Here is a 27,512-nt window from a genome sequence, read left to right as displayed (position 1 = left end):
TCTTGCCCTGCCGAAGCACTGGATGAGACCAAGACTCCATGTTCAAGACTGACTGAATAAATAAAAAGTCCCACTAATGTCATTTAAAAAGACCTGTTCGTTTGAAAAACTATTTTTGCACTTGTGTTTTTCTCAATTATAAGGATTAACTGGCACATATTGATTAAGAATTGACACTGTAGCAAACAGAGATTATTTCTTGTTCCGCATGTCCAATTAAGTCTAATTAGCTATACTGTAATTGGAGATGTAGTGCATTGCTAAGTGTATATTGCATGTCTTGGCTTCTTTGTCGAACTATATTTCATTCTCTCTTACAGTCATTGTCCATAATTACTATAAAGTGAATCTTAACCTAATTGTTCTCCATAAATGTCCAGGTTTGTCTTTGGACCATCAGTCTACGTCAGGTGCTTCCCGTGTTAGACTGTCTGAGAGAGAGGAAGAATGCCTGACCTGTTACCTCATGGCCTGTGATGCTGGCCTTTTATATCTGCAAGAGATTGACAAGGTCTGTGTGTGCGAAGTCTGTGGGTTCACACAGAATGTGTTTATCTCTCACTTTGTGTCTCACTGCATTTTAAGTATCTCAGTTTGCGTGATTCAAATAAAAAAAGACAATCAACTTTTACAAGCACTGACTTTTTCCTTACTGGGGTCGGGTTGTCTCGCATTTCTAAATGTTCTGTGTGTATGCAGATTCAGAACCTTAGAATATAAGACCTTTTATATATAGAAAATAATGTTTTTGCATTTTGTTTTATTTGTAATCTAACATTACATCTCACAGCGTATGTGTCCTCTTCACCAGACTGTTTGCACGCCAAGTTCCAAAACAGCTAAAAGCGGTTCATCAGCCCTTCATTTTGATTTGGACCCAGGCTTCTTCCTGCAGGCGGCTCTTCAGAGCGCATACCTGTCGCTGCTGAGGAAAGGGTGAGCTCGCATGTTACTGATCTCAGACTCTTTACCCACAATTCTCTGCATTTTATATCAAGCATTCATGTTGCTATGTACACACAGAATTCACAGCACGGCTTCACTTAATCCATTAATGAACTCCACTTGAATATATGACGGGGACTGTGTAAACACACCGCTGGTATTCTTGTGTCAGCATGACCTTTGTGTGGTGTGGATGTGCCAGTAATGTCCAGCAGGTGTCAGTGTTTTAACACAGGTGATTTGTCAGTCACTCTGATATTGGCTTTGTTTGAAATGGCATCCTAGCATACTACAACTTAAAAATATTAGGGCTGTCAAGTTAAATTAACAGGAAAGAAAACAAAATAACAAGTTGTGTTAATTTGTGTGTACGATATGAAACGTGTGCACTTATAGCCTATACTAAATAATATATGTGCAGAATAACCTATAAAGACAGTGGACAGAGGTAGATTTCTACATAGTGCTCTTTACTCATCTCAGTTGCACTTCTCTCTTCACAACAATTCAGTGCTCTAATGCTGGGTACACACCAAAAGATAATCGGGCTGATTTTGGGCCGATTTCCCCCCTTCCGACAATCCTAGCTATGTCCCGATTATCTTGATGGTTCAACAGATTATTTTATCAGATTTTCCCTTGGTGTGAGGTGTGTTAAGAGTGTCCGAACCTGCTCGGAAGAACGTCGGAGCCGCCCCGATCGCGAATCGTAAATATTCAACATGTTTAATATTTACGATCAGAAATCCTGATGTGTGGGGGGAACCCCGAGGACAAACGCGCGCACGTTCTGGAGATTATCACGTGAAACGAAACAATATCCAATCAGAAAGTGAGATGATGGAAGACGGTCATTCTCACACACACACACGCACACGCACACATGTAGGAAGCTGAGTGTTATAAGGGTTCAGTGAGGGATTAAATAGGCTAACTTTTTCTAAAGAGACAATAAATACAATAAATACCTTTTCTGTATAAAAGGTTATATATAATGGTGGGTACAATGTTTTTTTTATTTTTTTTTTATGTGAATTTTCTGTGAAAATCATTCCAAACACTACCATCATAATTTCTTCCTGCATATCATCCAACATGCTTATTCTGAAGTCTCGCGAGATTTTGCGAGATTTCCTGTGTTCACAGTCGAGAATCTGGTTGAAAATCTGTTTGTGTGTGGTGTGCTGTCTTTGTCGCATCATGGCACACCACACACTATAGGAGCAAAATGCTTAAATCTAGGATTTTTTGTCCTCATGTTTGTGGTCTATCACATTTTGAAAATCTTATAAGATGTGAAAAATCTTTTGGTGTGTACCCAGCATAACACAGAAATCAATTACTGTAAATGCAGTTATAAATAGTCTTTATTTCTCATACTGCATGAAACACATGGGAGATGCAAATAGTTAAATCAATACAAATCCACAGTAATTAAATATAATATAAAACATTACCCACATTTTTGGACCTTAGTCTTTTATGTAACAGTGTTTTTGTGGTGAATCATTGTAATAATGGCAATTTTGCTAAATAATTATATTATGAATGTAAAGGAACACATTTCAGTTTTGATGTTGTTGCTTAAAGTCCCCCTGTGGTGAAAATCATGTTTTTAATGTTGTTTATATGTCTATGTGGTGTTTTTAATATGCTTTAAGACAGACCATGTGCAAATTGATCAGTCAACACCATTGTTGAGTATTTTCTCCTTAAAACTGCAGTGAACCAAAAACAGCCTCAAAAATGGTTTTGAAATCGCTGGCGTTTCTGACATCACAAACTACCTTGTAACCAATCACGTCAACGTGTGATCATCAACGAGTGGATCTCTGAGCTGGTGTGAGTGAGTGGAGGCAGGGATAATTTGCATATTCATAGAGCCACGTATACTAAATGAGGCAAGGGTGTAGAGTTACATTCAAGCTATTTTAAAGCATGAAGAAATTTCTTTTCAAGGAAAAAACTTTTAAATGTAATTTTGGTGATCAGAGATGAGTGGATAAAATGATTGACTACAAGGAGACTTTAAGTACTTGAGCCTGTGAAGGTTGAGAAACACAACTGTTTCCTATGATGCAATGCGCATGACTTGACCATCCATTTATTAATCGACAAATGAACCTGTTGTAACATCACCTGTGATTTTTTTCATGTGATGGCAATGCTGAATTGCCAGCATCATTATTCCAGTCTTCAGTGTCACAGGATCCTTCAGAAATCATTTTAATAAGCAAATAAGCAAATATGTGTGTGTTTGTACACTTTTTCTGTTAGGTGCGATTAATCACGATAATCGATTTGACAGCACTAATATATATATATATATATATATATATATATATATATATATATATATACATACATACATATCTGTCTTTCTAATGTATAATTAACAGTCAAATGTAGTTATGAAATAATGTCCATCAGTCTTATCTTCTCCTTTTGTTACATCAGCCTTCTTTCATCTTCTTATCAATCATGTTGTCCTCCCACAATCACTTCTGCCTGTGTGTGTTAGTCACTTGGCTCAGGGTACACACCAGCTGCGGCGGGTCATGAGGGCCGTGGAGAGTCGGGGGTCGCAGAGTTTTCGTAAGGTGAGATCTGAGTAAATGAGATTTTTGCTGTTCACTTACACACAGTAGGTGTCAGTGGTTGTTTTGTGTTGTTTAGACAGTAGCACGCAGGCTTGCAGAAGTGTTGCTGGGTTCAGTGTGTGAGGATGCGTACTGGGATCCACTGTCTCCTCCACCACCTGGCTGGCTGAAGAAAGAAGGAGTCACACACCCCAAAGATGCCATCTACCCCTCGTCCAGACCACCACAGCGCTACAACACTGAGGGGTCAGACTCTCTTTCCTTTCACATCTGATATTCTACTCACTTTTTCATGTAGGAAACATTATTTAAAGCATAATCACAATCAAAGCATAATCAGAAAATAAAAGCAGAACAAAATAAAACTAGATAAGTTAAGTTTGATGACAAACTTTAATGTTGGCTTGACAAAGCCCTGTCTGAAATTTAAAAATAAATTTTAAAAGCTTGAAGTGTGAGGGTTTACTCAGGGAAGTCGAAAACAGTCAGACAGACCAATAAAAACTCATTTAGACCATATTAGACTTTTTATTAGACATACTTCCAATGATATACTACTTTATATAATCTACTCTGCTAAGACTGCTAAGAAACCACATGAAATGCATTCAAAAAACACTAAGTAAACCAGTGTTGGGGAAGTTACTTTTAAAAAGTAGTGTTTGCTCGTTACTCGTTACTTTTTAAAAAAGTAATCCGTTACTTTACTTAGTTACCCCATTTGGAAAGTAACTTTTTACGTTACTCGTTACTATTACGTTACTTTTATGTTGCTTGACTTTGGGCAGAACCCAATATCTGTTCCTAAATATGTAGACATAAAGTTATACAATGGAGGACATAACAGGTAATTATTTTGTGCTCTTTATTATAAAAAATAGTATCAATTTCAAAAGAAAAAAAGTCCTTCTCATTGGCGCTGCTGTGTGCGGCAACTTTTATTCTCAGCCGGCTCTGCATCATGGGGTAGAGTGCGACACTCCGCGATGAGCAGCGCGGCCGCACCACTTCTCTCCGCTCCGCTCCCCCTATCCACCGAACTTTAAATTTCGGCAACAGCCAATAAAGCGCTCCTGCTCTCTAACACCGGTGCGAATCGCGTCTTGATAGCATAGGACAAAATGATATAGAAGACATAAGCTTAGTTTTCAGACATACGACTCACTCTAAGGGAGTAGGAGAAAAAATATATATTTTGAGAGAAAAAAATATATTTTGTTTAAAAGTACACATATTCAAGCTTTCTATATATTTCTCAGGTCTGTGAGACAAGTATAGCTTATCTGAGTTTCGGTTCATTTACAGTATGGAGACGAGCTCCAGTTCACGCGCTGGTGCCGTCATGATTATTTTGCATGCCATATTTACTTATTTATTAAATTCAGGCAATTAATTGGTTGGTAAAACATTGATTAAAATTAAGATACAATTAATACACAACGAAATTCGTTTTAAAGAAAGTCTTTCTACAAAAACAAACTTAATAAAGTGGTCTAAATCATGTCTGCCCACTCCATTTATCTCCCGATATATTGCACAAAATTATGATCTTACTCATGCTTTTCACTTTTCATATAATCAACATAGATTAAATTATTTATTTATTTATTTTATTTAAACATAAATATGAAACTAAATAGTTTTCTTTAATTTACTTATTAAATTCAGGCAATTGATTGATAAAACATTGATTCAAATTAAGATACAATTAATACAAAACGAAATTCACTTTAAATACAGGTTTTCTACAAAAACAAACTTAATAAAGTGGTAAAAATCATGTCTCCACACAAAATTGTTATTTTATTTTTAATTTAAACATAAATATGAAACTAAATCGTTTTCTTCAGTTCTCAACAGTTCTCTTCTCTCAAGCGCGCAGCTGAGGCAGTGTCGCTGTCAAATATATCCATGGGAAAAGTAACGTTGCGCCGAATTGAAAAAGGAACTACGTTTCGTTACCAAATTTTTAGTAGTAACGCGTTACACTACTTTTTACCCGAAAAAGTAGTTACGTTACTGTAACGCGTTACTTTGTAACGCGTTACACACAACACTGAAGTAAACACACTGTAAAGTTTAAGGAGTGACAACCACATTTACATATTAGATTGAATCCTTTAATTTTTCATTCCGTGAATATACGGAACACAACTTACCAAGTTTACCACTTTTCCAGAAAGGTTGTATATTGTGGCCTCTGCTGGGAGTTGCTGGCCTCTTCTTGGGTTTTGTTAACATGCTTTATCTTACTTTAATATGTAGTATTGCAAAAAAAAAAAAAAGCATGTTAGTATAGCCTATGTTTTAACACATTGTAAGCATGTTTCCAGAATGTTTAAGCAAATTGCTAGCATGTTTTAGCATGTTTCTTACATGTTTTAGCATGTTGCTTGCATGGTTTAACACATTTTCGAGCATTTTGAACGTTTTCATGTTGCTGACATGTTGCTAAGATGTTTCTAGCATGTTTTAGCTTATTGCAAACATGATTTAGGATTTGAGAGCCTGTTTCTAGCCTGTTTAACATATTGCTAAAATGATTTAGTATTATGCTAGCATGTTTCTAACATGATTTATCATGTTGCTAACATGTTTTAGCTCACTACTAGCATGTTTTAACATGTTTCTAACATGTTTGTTGCATTTCAGCACGTTGTTACCCTAAGATAGATAGATAGATAGATTGATTACGGTATGGTAAGAACTTTGTGGATGCAGCTTAAAATTCTCTAAAAGAGTTTTTGTATTAAAGTTTTGATCCCCTCAATGAAAGTCTATAGGATTGTTCGGTTTACGAAAATAGTCAGATAAGTTAGAAAAGATATAGCAGATCGAGTCATCTAGGAGGTCTGTGCCGAGTTTGTGGGTCATAGCTTTGTCTAACCAGAATAATAAGTGTTCATTTTTAGCAGTTGTATGTACAGTACCTCATTGCTATCATTAAATTGTATTGTGTACATCAGCCATTTGGCAATATTGATCGAACACTAGAGTCAGGGAGCAATGAACAATGAGACGAGCCGATGACAGTGCTGGGGTTTGTTTGCCTGCTTTAAAATTCAGGACACGGCGGAATGCTGTGTTGTGAATAAAACATACTGTAACTGTACCTGTGAGTCTGCAGACTCCAGGCAGAGAAAGGAAAATACAAGAGAGATGAAAAGAGATGGAGGGACTTTTGAGAATATGTCTGAAGAACAGAAATTAAAACAGATAAAAGGAATATTCTAGTTTATTATTCCTGGTACAGCTCAGTAACATGCTATGATGGGATTCCAGATGCTGGAGGGAAGTAGGATGAAGGGATGTGATGGAAAAAAAGGGATGAGAGAAAACTGGCTGTAAAGAAAGAGGAAATTGTTCAGAATACCAATTAAACATTTCAAAAAAGGGACAGCTACGAGGATGGCAGTAAGTCCAGAGAGCTCAGTTACAGACTGACATATGTAACTAGAGACCGACACGCACACATTTGTGACGTGTTTTTTCTTTTTCTCGTTGCCACCATGTAGAGCTTTCTGTCCACAGGACGTGGTTGAAGAGGCGGTTCTGGTGCTCCTCATCACAGAGTCAATGGTGAGACAGTCTTTCTCACATTCATCCTTTCTTCCTTAACATGCTGTGCTGTGACGTCTCTTCTCCTTAGCTGCATCTTAAGAACTATTGCATGAATACTGTATAGCATAAAGGAATAGTTCACTGAAAAATCGGAATATATTAATAATATAATTTAATCTTAATAATTTACTTATCGAATCACCCTCATATAATTTCAAAACTATAAGCTGTTATTTTTTTAGGTAGATCACAAAAGGAGGAATTTTTAAGAATGCTCCTCTTTTCCATACATAGTTTAGTGTGACCTCTAAATTGTCCTCAATAGGCGGATGAAGTTGGTTGCTCCTGAATATACTTTATTTGGCAGGCAAACAGTTCAGTTCAGTTTATTTGTATAGCACTTTCACAATGCTTATTGATTCAAAGCAGCTTTACAGAAAATGCTTGTTTCAATGTTACAATAGTAAGTATTCTGTTATCAGCCAGAGATGAGTGTATCAAAGTAATATCCATATGGCAGTAATAAACAGTTATAATTTAGTGCATTGTGTGGTTAGTTAACTTCATGTATTCAGTTAAGCTAACACAACAAACATGCTAAACAGCAATTACAACTTGTACTCGGAATTATTACAATATAAGGATCATTTTATAATATGAAGATAGTATTTAAAAGTTTTAAATGTCAATCCAAAGTTGCGATCCATAGCATTTTAGGCAAAAGATGATGTGTATTTGGAACTATTTCATCAGATATAATTCTAGTACAATTTTATGAGAAGCATAATGTGAATGCTTGGCTAAAGAGATGCATGTTTTATCTGATTTAAACAGAGAGAGAGTGTCTGAGCCCCAAACTTTATCAGAAAGGAAGGCTATTTTATAATGTAGGAGCCAAGTGCGAAACAGTTACATGCATCATATATATCGAGTTGGGTCAGTTTCTTTTCAAATTTTTTTTAAAGAAATTACTGCTTTTATTCACCGACTGGTCATAAATGATAGTAAAGACATTTATAATATACAGTATATAAAGAATCCTGAATTGTTTTTTATGGTTTCCAAAAAATAGGTAGCTGTTTTCAACATTGATATTAATAACAAATATTTATTGGGCATTAAATCAGCATATTAGTATGATTTCTGAAATGATCATGTGACACTGAAGACTGAGTAATGATCACAGGAATAAATTACCTTTTAGAATAAAAAAATGTTCATTTAAATGGTAATAATATTTCACAATTTTAGAGTTTTTACTATGTTTTTGATCAAATAAATACAACCTTGCATTTAGCATTAGACATTGGTAAGCATTAGACATTAATTAAAAAAAAAAAAGTACTGACCCCTCCCAACTTTTGAATGGTAGTGTATGTTTCCTTGCAGATATCAAGAAAATGTTGAGATATGTAGGATTCATTTATGTCATTCCACATTAGTTTATTTGGTCTGTAACACTTTAGTATGAGGAACACATACAGTATTCACTACTAACTATGACTTTTGCTTCAATAAACTCCTAATTTTCTGCTTATTAATAGTCAATTAAGGTTGTTTTGTAGCATTTAAGTTTAGGTATTGGGTAGAATTAAGTGATGTAGAATAAGGTCATGCAGAATAAGGCATTAATATGTGCTTTATAAGTACTAATATACAGCCAATATCCTAGAAATATGCATGCTAATAAGCAACTAGTTAATAGTGAGAATTGAACCCTAAAATAAAGTGTTACTATTTGGTTTCTGACTGTGGTAAAACTTTGCATTTTTAACATAAAGGGCTTTAATGTAATGCAACTATGGACGCTTTTATTTTAATCATAGAAAATGTGGTTATGCTTTATATCGATTCTACTAATTATTCGAAACTTTGCAATTACATGTCAACTAACTCTCCTTAGAGTATTAGTTTACTGTAGTAGACTGATAGTAGACTATTAGGTTAGGATTAGGTGTTTGTAGAATAAGTTGACGTAGTTGAAAATGTACTTATAGTCAGTAGAATATCTTTTGAAGGAGCATCAAATTAAAGTGTTAGCAGAAATTAAGCAGACACTCTGCTAATACTCTAATGACTGGTAGTTGACATGTAGTTGCAAAGTTACTTATAGTCAGTTGAATGTCTATTGGAGGAGCATCAAAATAAAGTGTTATGAAATATTAAGCAGACAGTCTACTTATACTCTAATTAGAGTTCATTCATATGCAATTGCAATGTTACTTATAGTTAGTAGAATGTCTAAGGTTCTTAATTTGTTTGTCAGATACTTTTATCTAAAGCAGTTAAATAAATGTTATATTCTAAATACTACATTTTATATTTATAACATTTTATATTCCACTGGCAAAATAACACCACACAAGCCTTGAGGGTGAGTAAATATTGACAGAATTATTATTATTATTTTTTTTTTTTTTTTTTTTTTTGTGAACTATCCATTTGTCATGGGCTTCCAAAACCTAAAGGCATTTTGTGTTTGTCCGTATTTGACACCCAATTCGGTTCTTGAAGACTTCACTAATGAGCTGATGAGTTGAATCAGATGTGTCAGAGAAGAGACACATCATCTAAATTGTGCAGTGCTGGAGGTTCTCCTGGACTAGGATCTAGAGACGCAGCTTCAACAAAACCCCTGAGCCTCTCTCTGTTGTCCCCTATAGGCCAGTGGCGAGGCAGTGATCAGCCGCACCCCGGAGCACCGGGAGGCGAGGGAGAGCAGCATGCAGGACGCCTCCTCCGTCTATGACCTGCTGAGCATCGGCATGGCCAGGAGGGGGCAGTACTCCATGCTGTCCGAGGTAAGATGTGTCAGCACAGATCCGTATCGACCCCATGCTTTGCAAACAGGAGCAAGGAAGTGACCTGTATTTTATGTAGTGGCTTCTTTCACCTTCTTTGTCGCAGGTCGCCTCTTCCAATCTTTCAATCTCTCTCTCAATCTCTCCTAGCTGTATGGGTGATTTTTTTCCCTTCTTCCTCCGTCCTGTCCTTTCAGTAGTTGAGCCGTTGCGTGATGGTGAGCGTTTACTCAGAGGAGTTCTCAGGTGAATCTGAATCTAAGCTCAGTGTTTTCAGTAGGTTCATTTCAACTGAATCCATGTCATTTCACTGATAACCCACATTACAATGCCATTACTCGGCATTATCAACAAATGCCTGCATATAGAATTGTTAATCCCGTTCTCATCAATTTTATCACCACTTTCTTATGCATGTGCCTTGATGTGATGTGTACAGGATACACACAATCCCCTATCAGTGCTGTAAACAACAAGATCCTTCCTAGAAATGCTGAGTTATGCTGAGCAATGTCAACCACATTAGCGTCATGTCAAATCAACCAAATTTCAGAAACTTCCCCGGTTCAAGTTTTTTATTTTGTTCATATTTTTCTGAAGAAAGACAAACATAAATAGTGATGAAAGCCAAAATATTAAATGTCAAGTCAAGTCACCTTTATTTATGTAGCGCTTTTTACAATACAGATTGTTTCAAAGCAGCTTTACAGAGATAACAGGAAAATAATGTAACAAAGTTTGTTCCCTTACGAGAACGGTTCTCTCGTACTGCGTTGCAAACGCTATGGGAAAACTCCTTTCTCGAGAATATTGAAGCCTTTATTTTAAAATGCATTGCAGCTGCACAGCAAGAGAGCATGACAGCTCGATAGAGCAAGCTGATAGGCTGTGCTGCAGCAACTGCACGAACCTATGGCGAATCAGCAAAGGTAAACGGTCCAATCGGAGCGCTTGGCACCCTGCCAACCTGAGCGTGCCAAAATAGGCGTGGCTGAAAATTCGCCATATGACAGATTGGCGCAAGAGCCCGCAAAAAGCCGCCTTGATGAATGGTTCCTGCCGGGGCGCCAACAGGCTCCTCCCCAGCGTACCGCTCCGTTTTTCCCCGAGGTCCACAGCGAGCTTACTATATCATGGTTTTGCCCATTCACCCTTTTCAGCGCGAATGCGCTCTTCTTCTTCTGCCACGCTCTCTTCCGTTGATGGCACTGAAGAGAAGGGCTATGTAAAGCTCCCCCCGCTAGAGGAAGCGGTCGCCGCTCATTTGTGCCCTCCCACTGCAGGCAGTTGGAGAACAAAAGCGACGCACCCATCTAAGCCGTGCAGGACTACTTCCGCTATGGCCGGTCGCGCCGCCGCCAGTCAAGCCGCCTCTGCACTGCACACCATGGCGATCCTCCAGGTGTTCCAAGCCAAACTCCTCTGTGCCATGGACGAGTCAGGGCCCGATCCGGACGCCTTCAAAGATCTCCGCAGTGCTACAGACCTGGCACTGCGTGCCACCAAGACCACTGCTCAGGCCATCGGCCGTAACATGGCCAGCCTGGTTGTTCTGGAGCGCCACTTGTGGCTAGATCAGGGACGCTGACAAAACCGCTTTCCTCGACTCACCAGTCTCCACAACAGGTCTATTTGGCCCTTCAGTCAGCGGCTTCACAGAACGCTTCACAGAGGCTCAGAAAGCTTCCAGTGGACCTTCTTGCCCAAGCGCTCTAGTTTGGCTTCACGGCGCCCTAGAAGTACGCCGCAGCCAGAGAAACCAGCGCCGCCAGTCCACCAGCCCCGGCCAGCGGCTGAGACCGGCCCACGCTACAAGCCTGCGAAACGCTACCCGCTCCCCAAGCGCCAGGTCCCCGGCCTAAGCTTATGCTGGACCATGAGCCTAAGAAGCCGTCCTAACCGATGGGAAGAGGGGTTCTTGTCCCGCTGCGGCCGGACCACCCCCGAAGATCGCTCGAGTGCATCTCACAGCTCCCTCTTCAGTTCAGGCGGCTGGAGTCATGTTAAATGCAGTCACGCACCTCGTCATTTGTCAAGCACCCCTGCACACAAACGCTGTTTTAACAGCAACCCACACAGGGTGTGGTTTCAGAGAAGAGGGTTATCTCAACAGACGCTTCCAACCTCGGTTGGGGAGCCCTGTACGAGGGCAGGCCTGCCTCCAGCCTCAGGTCGAGCTCTGAGAAACGCCTACACATAAACTGCCTCGAAATGACAGCAGTTTTTCTAGTCCTAAAAACCTTCCTCCTGTATCTGGTGGGACACCATGTCTTAGTCCGTACGGACAACATGGCCGTGGTATCCTATATAAATTGCCAGGGCGGCTTCAGGTCTCGCAACCTGTTTACTATAGCCAAACAGCTTCTGTTATGGGCTCACGCCAACCTGCGCTCACTCAGAGCAGCTCACATGCCGGTCACGATAAATACAGGAGCAGACATGCTGTCTCGGGGCAATGTTCCCCCAGAAGAATGGTCTCTCCATCCCCGGACGGTGCGTTGGTTGTGGGAAATCTTTGGCAAAGCAGAGTTGGACCTCTTCGCCTCAGAAGACAACTCTCATTGCCCAATATTCTTTTCAAAGAACAGGGACGCGCTGGCTCACGATTGGCCCAGCCTCCCACTTTATGCATTTCCTCCGGTCTCGATGCTCCCTCAGGTCATCGAACGGATCAGGAACACCAAGTGTGCAGTCCTTCTCGTAGCCCCCCCCCATGGCGAACCCAGGTCTGGTTCCCAGAGCTGATGGCCGATCCCGCTGAGGAGCGATCTCCTCACGCAGGCGAACGGGACAATCTGGCACCCCCGTCCCGACCCCCGTCCCGTACTGACTTTTCTCCAAGAGCTGTTGGACGCGGGACGCTCCCCCTCCACGCTCAAATTGTGTGTGGCAGCTATTGCAGCTTTTCACTCACCGGTGACCGGCTCTTCCTTGGGTAAAAGCGACCTCATTGTTCGCTTCCTTAAAGGAGCCAGGAGACTTAACCCGCCACGGCCTCCGTCGGTGCCGGCCTGGGACTTTTCCCTGGTTCTACGGGCTCTTATGGGACCTCCCTTTGAACCGCTTCAGTAGGCTGATCTGAAATCCCTCTCTCTTAAAACCGCTCTGCTCCTAGCACTAGCGTCAGTTAAAAGAGTTGGGGACTTACAAGCACTCTCCACGAGCGCTTCCTGTCTTGAGTTCGGGCCTAATGACTCCAAAGTCGTCCTTAAACCAAGACATGGATATGTACCGAAGGTGCTCTCAACTCCGTTCAGAGCCCAGGTTATTTCCCTATCGGCTCTTCCCGTGTCGGAAGAAGATAGCGATGCCCTCACGCTTTGCCCTGTCAGAGCTCTGAGAATATATCTGGAGCGTTCTCCCTAGTTCAGACAGTCTGAACAGCTTTTTGTCTGTTTCAGGGGCCGCACCAAGGGGCTGCCAGTCACGAAACTCACACTGTCAAGATGGATTGTAGATGCCATCTCTCTGGCCTACACCTCTCTGGGCCTTTCGTGTTCCATAGGTGTAAGAGCTCATTGCCTCCTTGTGGGCATGGTCCAGCGGAATCCCCATTGAAGACATTTGTGCGAGGTTCTATAACCGAGAGGTCCCCGCCTTACAGGCACGAATTCTCTCCTTTTAGGGCCCTGGCTCTCCCGACCCAGACCTATGTGTGACTTACAGTAAGTGACCCTTGTGCTTCACTATATACAGTGTATATCATTTAAGGCCCGTCATTCTGGTCTATGATATATCAGACTACTCTGTTATTAGTCCCGGGTCTCCCCGGACACATTCAGAGTAGTCACCGGCGAATAGCACGGCATTTTAAATGGGGTTCCCATAGCGTTTACAACGCAGTACGAGAGAACCGCTCTCGTAAGAGAACGTACTCGGTTACTTTCGTAACCTCAGTTCCCTAAGAGATAAGGGAACGAGTACTGTGTTGCCTGCCGTGCTATTTCGCTTATAATCAGGTGCTTCGCTTCAGTCGATTAAACCTGTCATATGGCGAATTTTCTCTGAATTTATACTCTTCAGCCACGCCTATTTTGGCGCGCTCAGGTTGGCTCATGTTACATGTTACCGCATTCACGTCTCTGTATCTATGTGAACCATATAGGGCTTTAAAAAGAAGATTCTAAAAGAAACGTTTATTAAGAGTTAGAATCTAGAAGGATATTAAGATGTCTTTAATACTTTTAGAGTTACATGTTTGCAAACTTTGGAAAAATAATATTCATGGCACTCAGACAGGTATGTTCTATGCCATTGTGTTGATAGAAAAAAAACTAGATACATTTCTAGTTTCAACATTATTTGTTGTTAAGATATTCCTCTTTAAAAGAAAAAAAGTATCAGCTGCATGCAAAGTGATCCACATTTGGTTTTCGACCACTAAAAATGTGTGCAATTGACCATTTACTTTATGGAAACGCATTAAAGGGATAGTTCACCCAAAAATGAAAATTCTGTCATCATTTACTCTCCCTCAAGTTGTTCCAAACCTGTATGACTTTCTTTCTTCTGCTGAACACAAAAGAAGATATTTTGAAGAAAGTCGGTAACCAAACGACTGATGGACCCCATTGACTTCCATAGTAGGAAAAAAAAAGAAAGGAAATCATACAGGTTTGGAACAACTTGAGGGAGAGTAAATGATGACAGAATTTTCATTTTTGGGTGAACTATCCCTTTAAGATCTCCATATCTCTGGGATTGAACCATAGAGGGCCTTTAAAATGAAGATACCAAAAGAAAAGTTTGTTAAGAACCAGAATCTAAAGGGATATAAAGATAAGCTTTAATACTTCTGGACTTACAGGAATGCAAACTTGGGGCAAAATCACAAGAAGTGCTTTTTCCCATTTTTAACTGTCACCGTTGGCATATAATGCAACAAAGATTTCCAAAGTCAACAGATGTAAACAATAGACCTACAAATCTCTGTGTAAAATATAAAATAATGATGTAATTTTACCCACCCTGTAATTTGGCTCAAAGTCTCAGCTGAAAATTGTCATTTTGACCCCCTCTACAAAATAGTGGATTACTCAGTTAATATACATCCATGACATTTAATATTTTGGCTTTCTTCTTCATGTATTTATTTCTTTCACCAGAAAAAAATTAACAAAAAAAAAAAAAAGCCGGGGACCTCTGGTTGAGTTGACACAGAATGACCCATTATCATTTAGCTCTATTTCCTCTCTAGTGTTTCTTGGAATGCTGATTCCCTGATTCAAAGTTTTTTTTTGTTTTTTTTTCTGACTGTGTTGTGTGATTGTTTGCCATCAGTGTTTGGAGCGGGCCATGAAGTTCTCCTATAATGAGTTTCATCTTTGGTACCAACTTGGCTTGTCTTTGATGGCAAGTGGGAAGGTGAGATTCATGTCGTGTTGTCATCATCAATGTTCAATTCATTTATTATTAATTTGTTGCTAAATCAACTAAATGAATGAGTTCTAGTAACTGAAAGAAACAAAATACATAAGGTTTTATACAAATTAAATGTTTTTAAATTAGTTTTTAAATTAGTTTGTTTGAATGTTCCTTAGTGAAAAATTCTTAAGAAATTCTTAATTCTTTTCTTAAGAAGAAAATGACATGCTTTGGTGTTATTTGACTGAAGGTCGAGTATTGCTGAAGACTCGCTGAATGAAAAAACACCTCAAAGCCAGTCTTTTTGAGCTGCCTGCAGATTCATCGTGTGTGTTGCACAACTCCAGCGTGACACAAATCCAATCACTTCTGGCCAAATGTCATATGCATGTTTTAGAGAGGGTCGAGTTTACACTTGACGTAAACATAAGTATGTTTTAAAGCGTGATGTAAGCGGGCTGTGAAGTTTGCGTGAGAAGTGACAGAACCACAGAGGACAATACTTCTCATGTGAGCTTTACAACACTCTTAAGCCGAGCTTCATGACATGCTTACAGGATGTTTACCTTAAGTATAAACTTGACCCTCTCATTCAACAGTTGGCCAGAAGTGATGCTTTGAATTAAAAAATTATTAGTATGTTTCTTATACCCACCTATCGTTTGCTTCAGAAGACCTTCAGAAGATTCATTTTTCTAGAAATCTTTGTGTTCACCTGCAGAAAGAAAGTCAGATACTGTATATCCGGGTTGGAATGAGGGTGGGTAAATAATGAGAGAATTTTCATTTTTGGTTGAACTATCTCTAGATTCTCTGAGTCTGAATTGCCATAAGTGCACAATGTGAAGCAACACAGTGCTAGAAAGTTACAGATACTTGTTTAGTAACTGACCACAAATCGTCAACTGCCTCAACTTTCAACTGCAGTGTTCAGTGACGGTAATTCCCACTCTGCATTTTCCTTCTAGTGTTTTGTCGTAGATTTATATTAAGTTTCAGAAGTCTCAAACGCATAACCGTTGTGCACTCCACTTGCCCAATCAATGTTATTAACCTCATGCAAATAAGAGCGTTACAGATGTAGGCCTACAGTGCGATAAACTAAAATGACCCTAGGTTTATCTTACATGTCTGCATATATAAATGAATGAAACCTGTATTATTAATGATATTGTACAGAATGAGGGTGCAGTGTCAGTCCTCAAAGAGTGTGTGACAATGAGACCACAGGACCCCATCCCACCTCTGCTTGCAGCAAAAGTGTGCATCAACCAGCTACACTGGGTGAGAAAAATATTTAAATTTAATCATTTAGCCGACGCTTTTATCCAAAGCGACTTATAAATGAAGAGAGCAATAGAAGCAGTCAAATCAACAATAGGGCAACAATATGCAAATGTCGTGACCAAACTCTAGACCAAAAGCTAGACCAGCACAGCACACGTAGCATAGATTTTTTTTATATAATAGATAAAGAATAGTAAGTGTTCGTACTACTGAGTCAACTGTTGGTGAAAGAGATGTGTCTTTAGTAGATTCTTGAAGATGGCTAAAGACTCTGCTGCTCGGGTTGAGATAGGCAGGTCATTCCACCAGCTTGGGACAGTCAAGGTAAAGGTCCGTGAAAGGGATTTTGGTTTAGGATGGTGCCACAAGACACCGTTCAGTGTTAGAACGCAAGTTTCTGGAGGGCATGTAGGTCTGAAGTAATGAGTTAAGATATAGGGGTGCAGAGCCAGTGGTTGTGCTGTAGGCAAACATTAGTGCCTTGAATTTAATGCGAGCGAAACACACCAAGCACATGTGAACAATATGCATATTCATCCTGCAAAAAAAAAAAAAAAAAAAAATCTTATATAAAAAAAATGTCACACCGTTTTATAGAGAAATTCAATTCAGTTAAAGTTGCAAGAGTTTCAGTCTCTAAACATACACTAACAATATAAAAATAAAAACTTTTATTCAGCAAGGACACATTAAATTGATCAAAAGTGAATACTGCAATATTAATCAATGAACCCTGGGGAAAATATGTATCATGGTTTACACAAAAATATTAAGCAGCTCAACTGTTTTCAGCATTGATAGTAATAAAATAAATGCAGCCTGAGTGAGCATAAGAGACTTATTTCAAGAACATAAAAAAATCTTACAAATGCCAAACTTTTTGAATCATAGTGTACTTTCCAGCAAAATGATTAAATATGATGAAAACTATGTAATGAAATAAGCCATGTGCATTTCAGGTAAATTCATTCATTTTGGCATCTATAAGTCCTTAAATCCATAAATCCTAATATCTAAAGCCCATATAATCCTAATATATTTATATAAATACTAGCTATTCTTATAACTTTATTATTTATGGTATGAGAAATATTAAATCTGTATTTTCAGTTTTTTTATAATATTCAGTGTACAGTATCGCTCAGTCTTAGATGGGGTCCAGATTCAATCACTAATAAGTGACCTCTGTGTTACAACATTAGTAACATTGCCACACTAATAAGACACAATGCAATGTACAGTCACAACACTATCAATCAAATACACACTACAGCCCTGTTGAGATTAGGGCACATCTGGTAGAAGTGTAGTGCTGAATACAGACCACATGGCATAAGAGGCTTACAGAACAATAGGGCCGTATAGCCACAGAAACGTAATGCATAGGCTTTAATGTCAGATAGCACGCCATCCCAGTCACACTTCAGAGCAGCCCTTTATCATCCCTGCATCAAAACAGGGAATGTGAGGACTTCTCCTCAGGCAGTTGTCCTTGCTGATTCATGTCAGCATGTCTAGCTTTTAAATTAATGAATATCATACGACATTAAGCCAGCCTATTATGCTCGTATGAATGATATATAATGTGAATGCATGATTACATGTGGGGATTTGTCACAATTTGGCATCAAATTTGGGCTGTTGACATGACCTAAAAACTTTTTCTTTTTCTTTTTCTTTTCTACACTACGCTATACAGATAAAAAAATTGGAATAAATACTTTTTTTTAAGGGTTTAAATTATGTTTGTTTTGCTCACCAAGGCTCAATAAAAATCACAAAAGAGTAAATTAAAGTTTAAAGTACTTTAAAGTAAATTTAAAGTAACTGTTTTCTGTTTTATTATATTTTAAAATGTAATTTATTCCTATTATGGCAAAGCTGAATTTTGAAATAGAAATCTTTTGGAACCTTAAAACAATTTCTTTAATGTCACTTTTAATCAATTTAATGCGTTCATAGTATATCACGGTTTCCAAAAAAATAAAAATACAAAAATAAATAAACAGCACACCTGTTTTCAACATTCCCGTTCATAATAATGATACGTTTCCTCAGCACCTAATCAGCATATTAGAATGATTTCTGAAGGATCATGTGACACATTGTAATGTAAAATATTGTTATTTTTTATTTATCTTATGCTTTTGTTCAAAGTGACTGCTATGTATAGTTTATAGTCAATGATGATGTTGGGTTCAAACTCCTCAAACCTTTCAGTTTCCTGCTTAGGTCTTTAATCGCTACAGCTCCAATATATCATATCATCACAAGTTGATAACCACTGATATACAGTGCTATGCATAAGTTTAGACACCCATGCTAAAGTTGACTAAAATGATGAATAAAAAATCATCTTTTGAAAATTGAACTTAATGCCTTAATTAAAAAAATTAGGAAAAATCCTACCTTTAAGGACACCAATTTTCTTTGTGAATGAATAATGTATCATAAATAAATAAATGTTCTTCCTTAAAATACAGGGTGCATAAGTTTGGACACCCCTATGTTAAATTCCCATAGAGGCAGGCAGATTTTTATTTTTAAAGGCCAGTTACTTCATGGATCCAGGATACTATGCATCCTGATAAAGTTCCCTTGGCCTTTGGAATTAAAATAGCCCCACATCATCACATAGCCTTCACCATACCTAGAGATTGGCATGGTTTTATTTCAGTTAGCCTAATAGCTGGTTTGATTTGCATTGAGAGATGATCTTATGGAAAGTACTCCATGCCAATCTCTAGGTATGGTGAAGGCTATGTGATGATGTGGGGCTATTTTAATTCCAAAGGCCAAGGGAACTTTATCAGGATGCATAGTATCCTGGATCCATGAAGTAACTGGCCTTTAAAAATAAAAATCTGCCTGCTTCTATAGGAATTTAATATAGGGGTGTCCAAACTTATGCACCCTGTATTTTAAGGAAGAACATTTATTTATTTACGATACATTATTCATTCACAAAGAAAATTGGTGTCCTTAAAGGTTGGATTTTTCCAAATTTTTTTAATTAAGGCATTAAGTTCAATTTCCAAAAGATGATTTTTTATTCCTCTTTTTAGTCAACTTTAGCATGGGTGTCTAAACTTATGCATAGCACTGTAAATAATCCAAATGTCTAATGCATGTTTAAATGTGTGTGTCAGCTGGAGGATGCAGTGTCCCTCGCAGCAGGTGTGGTTGCTTTAGGAGAGTGTGCTGGGGAGTCTCTTCCTCGAGCTCATCTGGCCATAGGACTGTGCCGTAGTATGCAGGCAACTGACGGTAAGCCCGTTTATCCTTCTCTGAACCTACAAAATGAGCCAGCCCCCCAGCTGTCCTCAGCTGCTCTCTGCTCCCTCTCTCATGTCTGCGGTGACTCACTGTTTAACTGTGTGTTTGCAGCCACTCTGAAAGCAGACCGCGATGAGTTCAACAGAAGAGCGCTGCAGTCACTACGGAAGTACGCTTGATGTTTACCTTTTTCACTTCAGATTGTGTTAAGGAGGCTTCAGCCACCCACTTTGTTTTGGAATTGTTTGGACTCTTAAAGCCTTTTCTAAACCCCGTCTAAGTTGATTGCAGAACTGTTATTAATATTAAAACACACTGATATTCATCTTATCCTCAAAACTACACCACTGTTTAAAAAGTTTGGGGTCCGTAAGATAATTTTTTTATGTTTTTGAAAGAAGTCTCTTAAGCTCACCCAGGCTGCATTTATCTGATCAATAATCAGATAAAACAATAAAAACAGTAATGTTGTGAAATATTATTACAATTTAAAAATATCTGTTTTCTATTTCAAAAATATGATTTATTCCTGAATTTTCAGCATGATTTCTCCAGTCTTCAGTGTTACATGATCATTCTAATATGCTGATTTGCTGTTCAATAAACATTTCTTATTATTATCGATGTTGAAAACAGTTGTGCTGCTTAATATTTTTGTGCAAACCGTGATACATTTTTTTAGGATTCTTTGATAAATAGAAAGTTCAAACGGCAACAGCTGTTCAACAGCATTTATTTTAAATAGACATTTGTAACAAATATAAAAAACTTTACTGCCATTTTTGATCAATTTAATGAGTCATTGGTACAGCAAATAAAATGAATTCTTTAAAAAAATCTTACTGACCTTTTGAACAGTAGTTGTATATATACTTTCTATTAAAACTTGTGCTGTCAATAGAAGAAAATAATCACGTCATTGATCAGTCTAAAAAACACTGAAATTGATGACAAATTTGGTGAATGTAAACGTATCAAAATCACTATTTACAGTAAGCATTTTTTATTTTTTTTATTAAAATCATGGAATCTTTTAAACCCTTGCCCAAATTGAAGGTGTCATACAAACTTCTGACATTGAATAATTTCTGTTTATTTACACTAATGTAATCTGTTGCAATCAGTTTCAAATTAAATTGTTTTTAATCCCGTTACTATGTAATTTAACATCACAGTTAATTCCAGCGTGTAAGCTTAGCGAAGGGTCAGTTGTGAGATGACTGGCAGATGTCAGACTGATGAAGACTTCACATAGACTTGTTTTTTTGATTGCAGAGCACAATCGCTGGATCCTCAGGACCCTCAGATCTCCTTCTGCCTCTCTCTGCAGCTCGCTCTGGTTCGACAGGTTAGCATGTTAACACGATTTCTGTTTTTCATATCTTCCAAGAAAAGCAATTTACATTAATCTCTCTCCTTATTTTGCATGACTGTGCATTTTTGTAGCTTTTGTTTACACTCAATATGACTGTCAAGGTCACATAATTGTGTGAATTATTATTTTATCATATTTTGAACATGTAACTGAATGTATGTGTAATATAATGTATGTGCGCCTGTTATTTCAGTCAGTGCTGGTCCCTATGTGACCTCTTGTGTTTGTGGTAGGTGTCAGAAGCGATGAAGCCGTTGGAGTTGGCTCTGAATGTTCGAGGGGATGATCTGCACTCTCTACACCTGCTGGCTCTACTACTCAGTGCCCAGAAACACTACCAACACGCTCTTGATACGCTCAAACTCGCCCTTAACCAGCACCCGGACAACTTTAAGTATGTTTATATATGCTTGTGTTCTACTTTAAAGGGATATAGTTCACCCAAAAATTTAAATTCCGTCATCATTAATCCTCTTGTCATTCCAAACCTGTATGACTTTCTTCTGTGGAACACAGAAAAATTATATTTTGAAGAAGCTAACAGTTTGGCTTATTGACTTCAATTGTATGGACAAAAACACTAAGACATATTATATCTTCTTTTATGTTCTTTTGGGTGAACAATCCCTTTAAGTCACATTGTCTGATTGTTAAGTCACTTTTATTTATATAGTGCTTTTCACAGTGTTTCAAAGCGACTTTACAGAGAAATATTGTTATAATAGTGTCTTAAATTATATGAGGACATTATTTAGCAGTTCAATTTAAAAAATGTGCCTTAATTTATTTGACTGTAAGCCCTATAAATATCCGCTTTAAAAAACAAAATAGCAAAACCAGTGGCGTCTGAACGTAACTGCTGGATCTTAGTTCAGAACTGACTTCACTTTTCTGAGTCAGTTTTGCATTTTTAGATTTTAATCAGCTGATTTTGCAGTGATTTTTACTGGACATATGAATTCAGAAGTTAGTAGCTATAGGTATAGTTTATCACATGATCTACTAACGTTTGACAATGCTTGTCTTATTTTTCAACTCTTTTATCATTTTAAGCGTAAAATACTTTTTTACTTGAAAAGTGTGCTTGTGCACATTTTCCTAATTTTTTTCAGTTTTTACATCACCATGTGAGGTCAGTATTGCTCTCAGTGACAGGCAGAGATGAGAATGGCGAGAAAATAATTAGGATCATGCTCATGTGTGAGAGCAACACACAGTGTTTAAAGACCCCCCAGCATTTCTTACACACTGAATCTATTGTGTGTGACTGAACACAATGGTCAAATTGTTACACATTTCTCATTCCAAGAACCTCTGCCTCTGGAGAACACAAATAATCACTTTTATAACTGGAAAAAATTAGCTCCGCTTTCTAGAAACTCTGTTAACATATTGGAGAAGGAACAGTTGAACCAGTGTGTAAGTAAACTAAAATTACTTTTAATCTCCTTTTTAACTTCCGTAATCTGACATATTTTTCTGAGTGAAACAAGTTGTCCATCAAATTGATTGTGTCATGAACAATGAGTGTTAAATCCCATAATGGAACCAGATGTTTGGAGAGGAGAGCTGGAAACCAAGAGGTATTTGTGATGTGGAAATTTGTTCGAGTGGTGGAGCACGTTAATACATTTTGTGACTGTGAAGATTATGAAGACAATTTGAAATAACATGCAATGCTCTTTCACAATAAGGCCAGGTGTATCAATTTTTATTTCATGCTGACCTTAACTATTAGAGTTTTAGTACTTTTTAGTACTCTTTTTAGTCATCTTGTTCCCTTGTCTTTACCTGCACCTGGTCTCCAGTTGTTCCCTGAACTCCAGTCCAGTTCTCCTGGCCCAGTGTTTTTATTGTTAACTAATTGTATTTTTTATTTGAAGTAAAGCTGAAATAAAATTGTGTATATATATATATATATATATATATATATATATATATATAATACAAGTGACAAAACCACATTAAAAAAATTACTAAAATATAAACTAAATTACTTGAACCAGACTGGACAACTAGTTGTCTGTCACGTCATACAGTGTGCATACAAATGCTCCACTCTCCACATAGATACTGTATGCTGCTGTCGGTTAATGAAGATTTGACAGATAACCTCGCGACTCAATTGGACTCTTGTCATGTCAAAAGTGATAAGACTTCAGTGATGGACGTCGCCATCTTTGGTATTACTTCTTGGTCATTCCCTGCTGAAAAATCCAGCATTGCTGGTTACCAGCAAAAGTTATATTTTGCATTGACGGACAGCTAGATTTTGACATGGGAGTTTCCAAATGACCATTAAAGTCTTTAAAAACAGCAAATAATAATTTTCATAATCAATAGCTCTTTCTTAGCAAGAGCTCTTCTCATAAACCCTGTTATTGAACAAACTGCTTATGATTATGCTGTTATTTGGCTTTTTTCTTTGTTTTCATATTTATAAATATTTTTGTTTTGCGATGTACACGAGCTCTTTTTAGCTGATTTCTGTATAGATCCTTTGAAACAAAATCCTTTGATACTTTGAAACGTTTCACCAGTTAGAATTTTAATTCTGAAAAAGTTCAAACTTCAGATGACACTGATTAATAATTTAACCATAACTAAAACAATTAAAATTCAGTTCTACTGTCAACAGAAGAAACTAAATAAATAAAGTTATAATTATACATTTCAATAAATCATGCTTTAATCTTATGTTGTTTATCCTTTACATCACTGTGTTAAAAATAGAAATTTGCAAGCACAAACAGTGCTTGTCCCCAAACACTGTTTACATACAGACAACTGACCTACTCACACTCAACCCCACAAGACAATGCTGGTGAACCAGCTTCACCACTTCTGTTTTGCTTGAGAACAGCATGACTATTTTTTTGTCCACCAGTTAGACCAGCTCTATACCAGCATAAACCAGCCCGGATCATGGAAATCATGCTGGTTTATGATGGATTTTTCAGAAGGTCTGGTAAGAAAATACAGGCTTGACTCCCGTTGCACGTTCATACAGATGCTACTGTAAGTTACTGTGTGAACTGGGCATTTCAAGTCTCACACCTGTAAGTAAATGTGGTTGTCAATCCCAAAAACTGACAGTGTGAACTTCATCACTACACTACTGCTGCTCCAGCACAACAGCACACCGCAGCATGAGTGTCTGCCAGTCAGAGCGTCTCGCTGCATCTCGTTCTCACTGGTGTAAATGCTCTGCTGCCCCTGTTTACACACATATTCTTAATAGCACACATCCGCACACACACCTTCACATTCATCTCGCTTCACCCCTCCACCCTCCAGCTCACACAGACGTCCACCCACTCGCTGTACCTTGCTTAAAAGAGAGACAGTTCAGGGGAAGAAGAATGTCCCCAGACAGGCTGCCAAATTGCTATTTTCTGTCAGAAGCAACTGAAGCATTGCCCACTGATGGAGAACTAGGGTTGATGGTGGTTGAACCAAGGAGGTCTGTAATACCCGGTGAAAATGATCTGTTACCATTCACACATCTCATTGGCAGTTGGTCTTCTGTGCATTCAGCTCTGGAAGGGACATCCAATTCCAGAAACATTTATTGACACTGTAAAAGTCTGACTGACGACTCTGGATCAGGAAAATTACGTCCTAGGCTGATTGGCTGATGGAAGCATATTTACTTGTTCCAGACTATTATGTCAAAGGCAGTAGACTAAAGATGATTAGTTATCTCTGAACACAGCCACATACCCAATGATAAAAGTGTGTTCACACATATGCAGTAGAGTTTTTCTTCTGAAATGTGTAACTTTGGTTTCAGTGGCATTGCATAAGTTGTAATTTTTACTTTAAACGTGTAAACGTTCTGATATGAATATCTTTCTTTTCTCTTTTTACATCACAAAAAAACAGCTGTTTCTGCAGGGGTGTGTAGACTTGTTATATCCGCTGTATACTTTATATTAGAGTACATATGTGTTGACTTTAATTTTGTCATCTGCAAAAATCTTGTGAATATTTGATATATCACCCAGTCCTATGTTTAATCTTTTTATGTTATACAGTACAGTTCATAAGTTTGGGGTTCATATGATTTTTTTTTATGTTTTTGAAAAAAATATGCTTACCAAGGTTGCATTTATTTGGTCCAAAATTCAGCAAAAACGTTGTGAAGTATAATTTAAATTCACTGTTTTCTATTTTAATATAATTTAAGATTTAACTTATTTCTGTGATGCAAAACGCTCCGGTTACTAACGTAACCTCAGTTCCCTGAGATACCTGAGAGAACGAGCATTGCGTCAGTTTCTCCGAATACTGAAGCCTGATTGGTTAACGTCTTGCACTTTTTCTTGACTGAACAGCAGTAACGTCAACTCACGCTTATGCGCAGTAGCACGGCAGAATACACAATGCTAGTTTCCATATCTCAAGGAACCAAGGTTAAAGGAGAACTCCGGTCAATTTTAACATTGAGCTCATTTTTTTGTAAATTTGGAGTGCTGTCAGTACAGAGAACAACGACAAAAATCGGTTTTGCCTACATCGTGTTATCCTCTTTAAAACTTGCCCCATTGAAGTCAACAGGGTGCAAATTTTAAAAAGAGGATAACACGGTGTAGGCAACACCGATTTTTGTCGTTGTTCTCTGTACTGACAGCACTCCAAATTTACAAAAAAATTTGCTCAATGTTAAAATTGACCGGAGTTCTCCTTTAAGTTAGTAACCTCAGCATTCCCTTTTCAATACAGTTCACTTCGCATTGCTTCTGTCTCTGACGCGTTTGGGGAACGCACTGCAAAATGCTGTGCTACTAGTGCAGAACAGAAGCTCAGTGAGGAGGCAGGCTACTAGAGTCAATGACTTAGAATGCCCAAAAATGGCAGGCTGGGGTACAGAACTGAACCGATTTAGACAGACAGAACCCGCACCTGAAGGGCCGGGACATCCAAGTTGTAGAACCTGATAAAGGTGGACGGCGAAGACCACCCGGCCACCGCACAGATGTCAGCCATGGATATTCCGCTAGACCATGCCCAAGAGGAAGCCATCCCTCTGGTGGAGTGGGCCCTCACTCCAACGGGGCACTGCAAGTCCTGGGACTTGTAGGCTAGTGCTATTGTGTCCACTATCCAGTGGGGCAGTCTCTGCTTCATGACTGGCAGCCCTTTAGAGCATCCTCCGAAGCACACAAACAGCTGCTCCGATTGCCTGAACTGGCTAGAGCGCTCAATATACACCCTAAGGGCCCTCACTGGGCGGATTGGGTGTGGTGTCCGTTCACCCTCAGCAGAGAGGAGAGCAGAAAGTGAGATAACCTGAGCCTTAAAGGGTGTGGAGAGCACCTTAGGCACATTTCCTCATCTGGGTTTATCGTCTCTAAAATCCACACGCCCACAGTTCGACACGCCCGGAATGGCTTCTCAAGTCAGGCTTCAGGCGGCGAGGGGTTGGAGAGCCACTGCTGGGGGCTGACCCTTCGTGATTTGTGAAGGTGTTTGTTTTTTATTTGGCTCGCTTTAACAGCGGAAGGAGGTCTGGTCGGGCCTGACTGGTATGGCGGACATAGTACCAACAAACACAGCGCCTCCAACGCCCGGACTGGATAGGGGGTTGGGAGGTGAACACATGGTCTCTTGAGGGTGGTCCGGCCTTGGCGGGACTTGGCCCCCTCCTCCTCGTGCCCAAAGCATTAGTGACTGCTTGGGCTGCTCAAAATGGAAAGCGCTTAGCTGGGCGCAAGTGCTGCTTCACCTCTGGTCCGCTTTAGGCTGGGGCTGAGCGGGTGCGGGAGCTGGCATGGCGGCATGGCGACGTTGGCGACAATAAGCAGCAGAAGAACTCACATAGCCTGCAACGCCCTTCAGGCCAACGTGAAACGCTCAACAAGCCTTGCAGAACCGAATAGGCCAGAGGAAGAGACAGGGGAGTCAAGAAGGGCTGTCTTGTCAGCTTCCTTGATCTCCAAGTTTACAGTGCACAGACATGAACCAATCAGGCTTCAGTATTCTGAGAAAATGCGAGAGACTGATGCAATGCGAAGTGAACCGTATTGAAAGGGAACTGAATTTTCAGCAACCTTTAGTGTCCGCTGGGTTCTTTAGTGTCACATGAGCTTTCAGAAATCATTTTAATATGCTGATTTGGTGCTCAAAAAACATTTATTAATATTATCAATGTTGAAAACAATTGTGCCGCTTAATATTTTTGTGGAAAGCGTGATCTTTTTTTTTTTCAGGATTCTTTGATGAATAGAAAGTTCAAAAGACTTTGAAATAGCAATCTTTTGTAACATTATACATATCGCTACTATCACTTTTGATCAATTT

General features: G+C 38.8%; 1 protein-coding gene across 3 annotated transcripts in view; it reads left to right on the top strand.

Moving 5' to 3' along the window:
• The window catches only part of ttc7a (tetratricopeptide repeat domain 7A), a 91,035-nt gene that overhangs the window by 28,972 nt on the left and 34,551 nt on the right, over positions 1 to 27,512 (top strand). For all 3 annotated transcript variants that reach the window (XR_013819517.1, XM_079855035.1, XM_079855036.1), the window contains exons 5-16: positions 381 to 511; positions 812 to 936; positions 3,467 to 3,545; positions 3,622 to 3,791; positions 7,061 to 7,124; positions 9,770 to 9,907; positions 15,188 to 15,271; positions 16,451 to 16,555; positions 19,708 to 19,825; positions 19,946 to 20,003; positions 21,110 to 21,182; positions 21,443 to 21,603. Coding sequence is in view for 2 of the 3 variants with exons in the window: in XM_079855035.1 (XP_079711161.1) it covers positions 381 to 511; positions 812 to 936; positions 3,467 to 3,545; positions 3,622 to 3,791; positions 7,061 to 7,124; positions 9,770 to 9,907; positions 15,188 to 15,271; positions 16,451 to 16,555; positions 19,708 to 19,825; positions 19,946 to 20,003; positions 21,110 to 21,182; positions 21,443 to 21,603 (1,306 nt within the window). In the remaining variant the exon portion in view is untranslated. The remainder of the gene's footprint in view (positions 1 to 380; positions 512 to 811; positions 937 to 3,466; positions 3,546 to 3,621; positions 3,792 to 7,060; positions 7,125 to 9,769; positions 9,908 to 15,187; positions 15,272 to 16,450; positions 16,556 to 19,707; positions 19,826 to 19,945; positions 20,004 to 21,109; positions 21,183 to 21,442; positions 21,604 to 27,512) is intronic.

This window comes from Squalius cephalus (assembly GCF_949319135.1).
Source record: "Squalius cephalus genome assembly, chromosome: 21".
Classification (NCBI taxonomy): domain Eukaryota; kingdom Metazoa; phylum Chordata; class Actinopteri; order Cypriniformes; family Leuciscidae; genus Squalius; species Squalius cephalus.
Note: the sequence above shows the minus strand (reverse complement) of the source record. Positions and strands in the feature narration are given on the sequence as shown.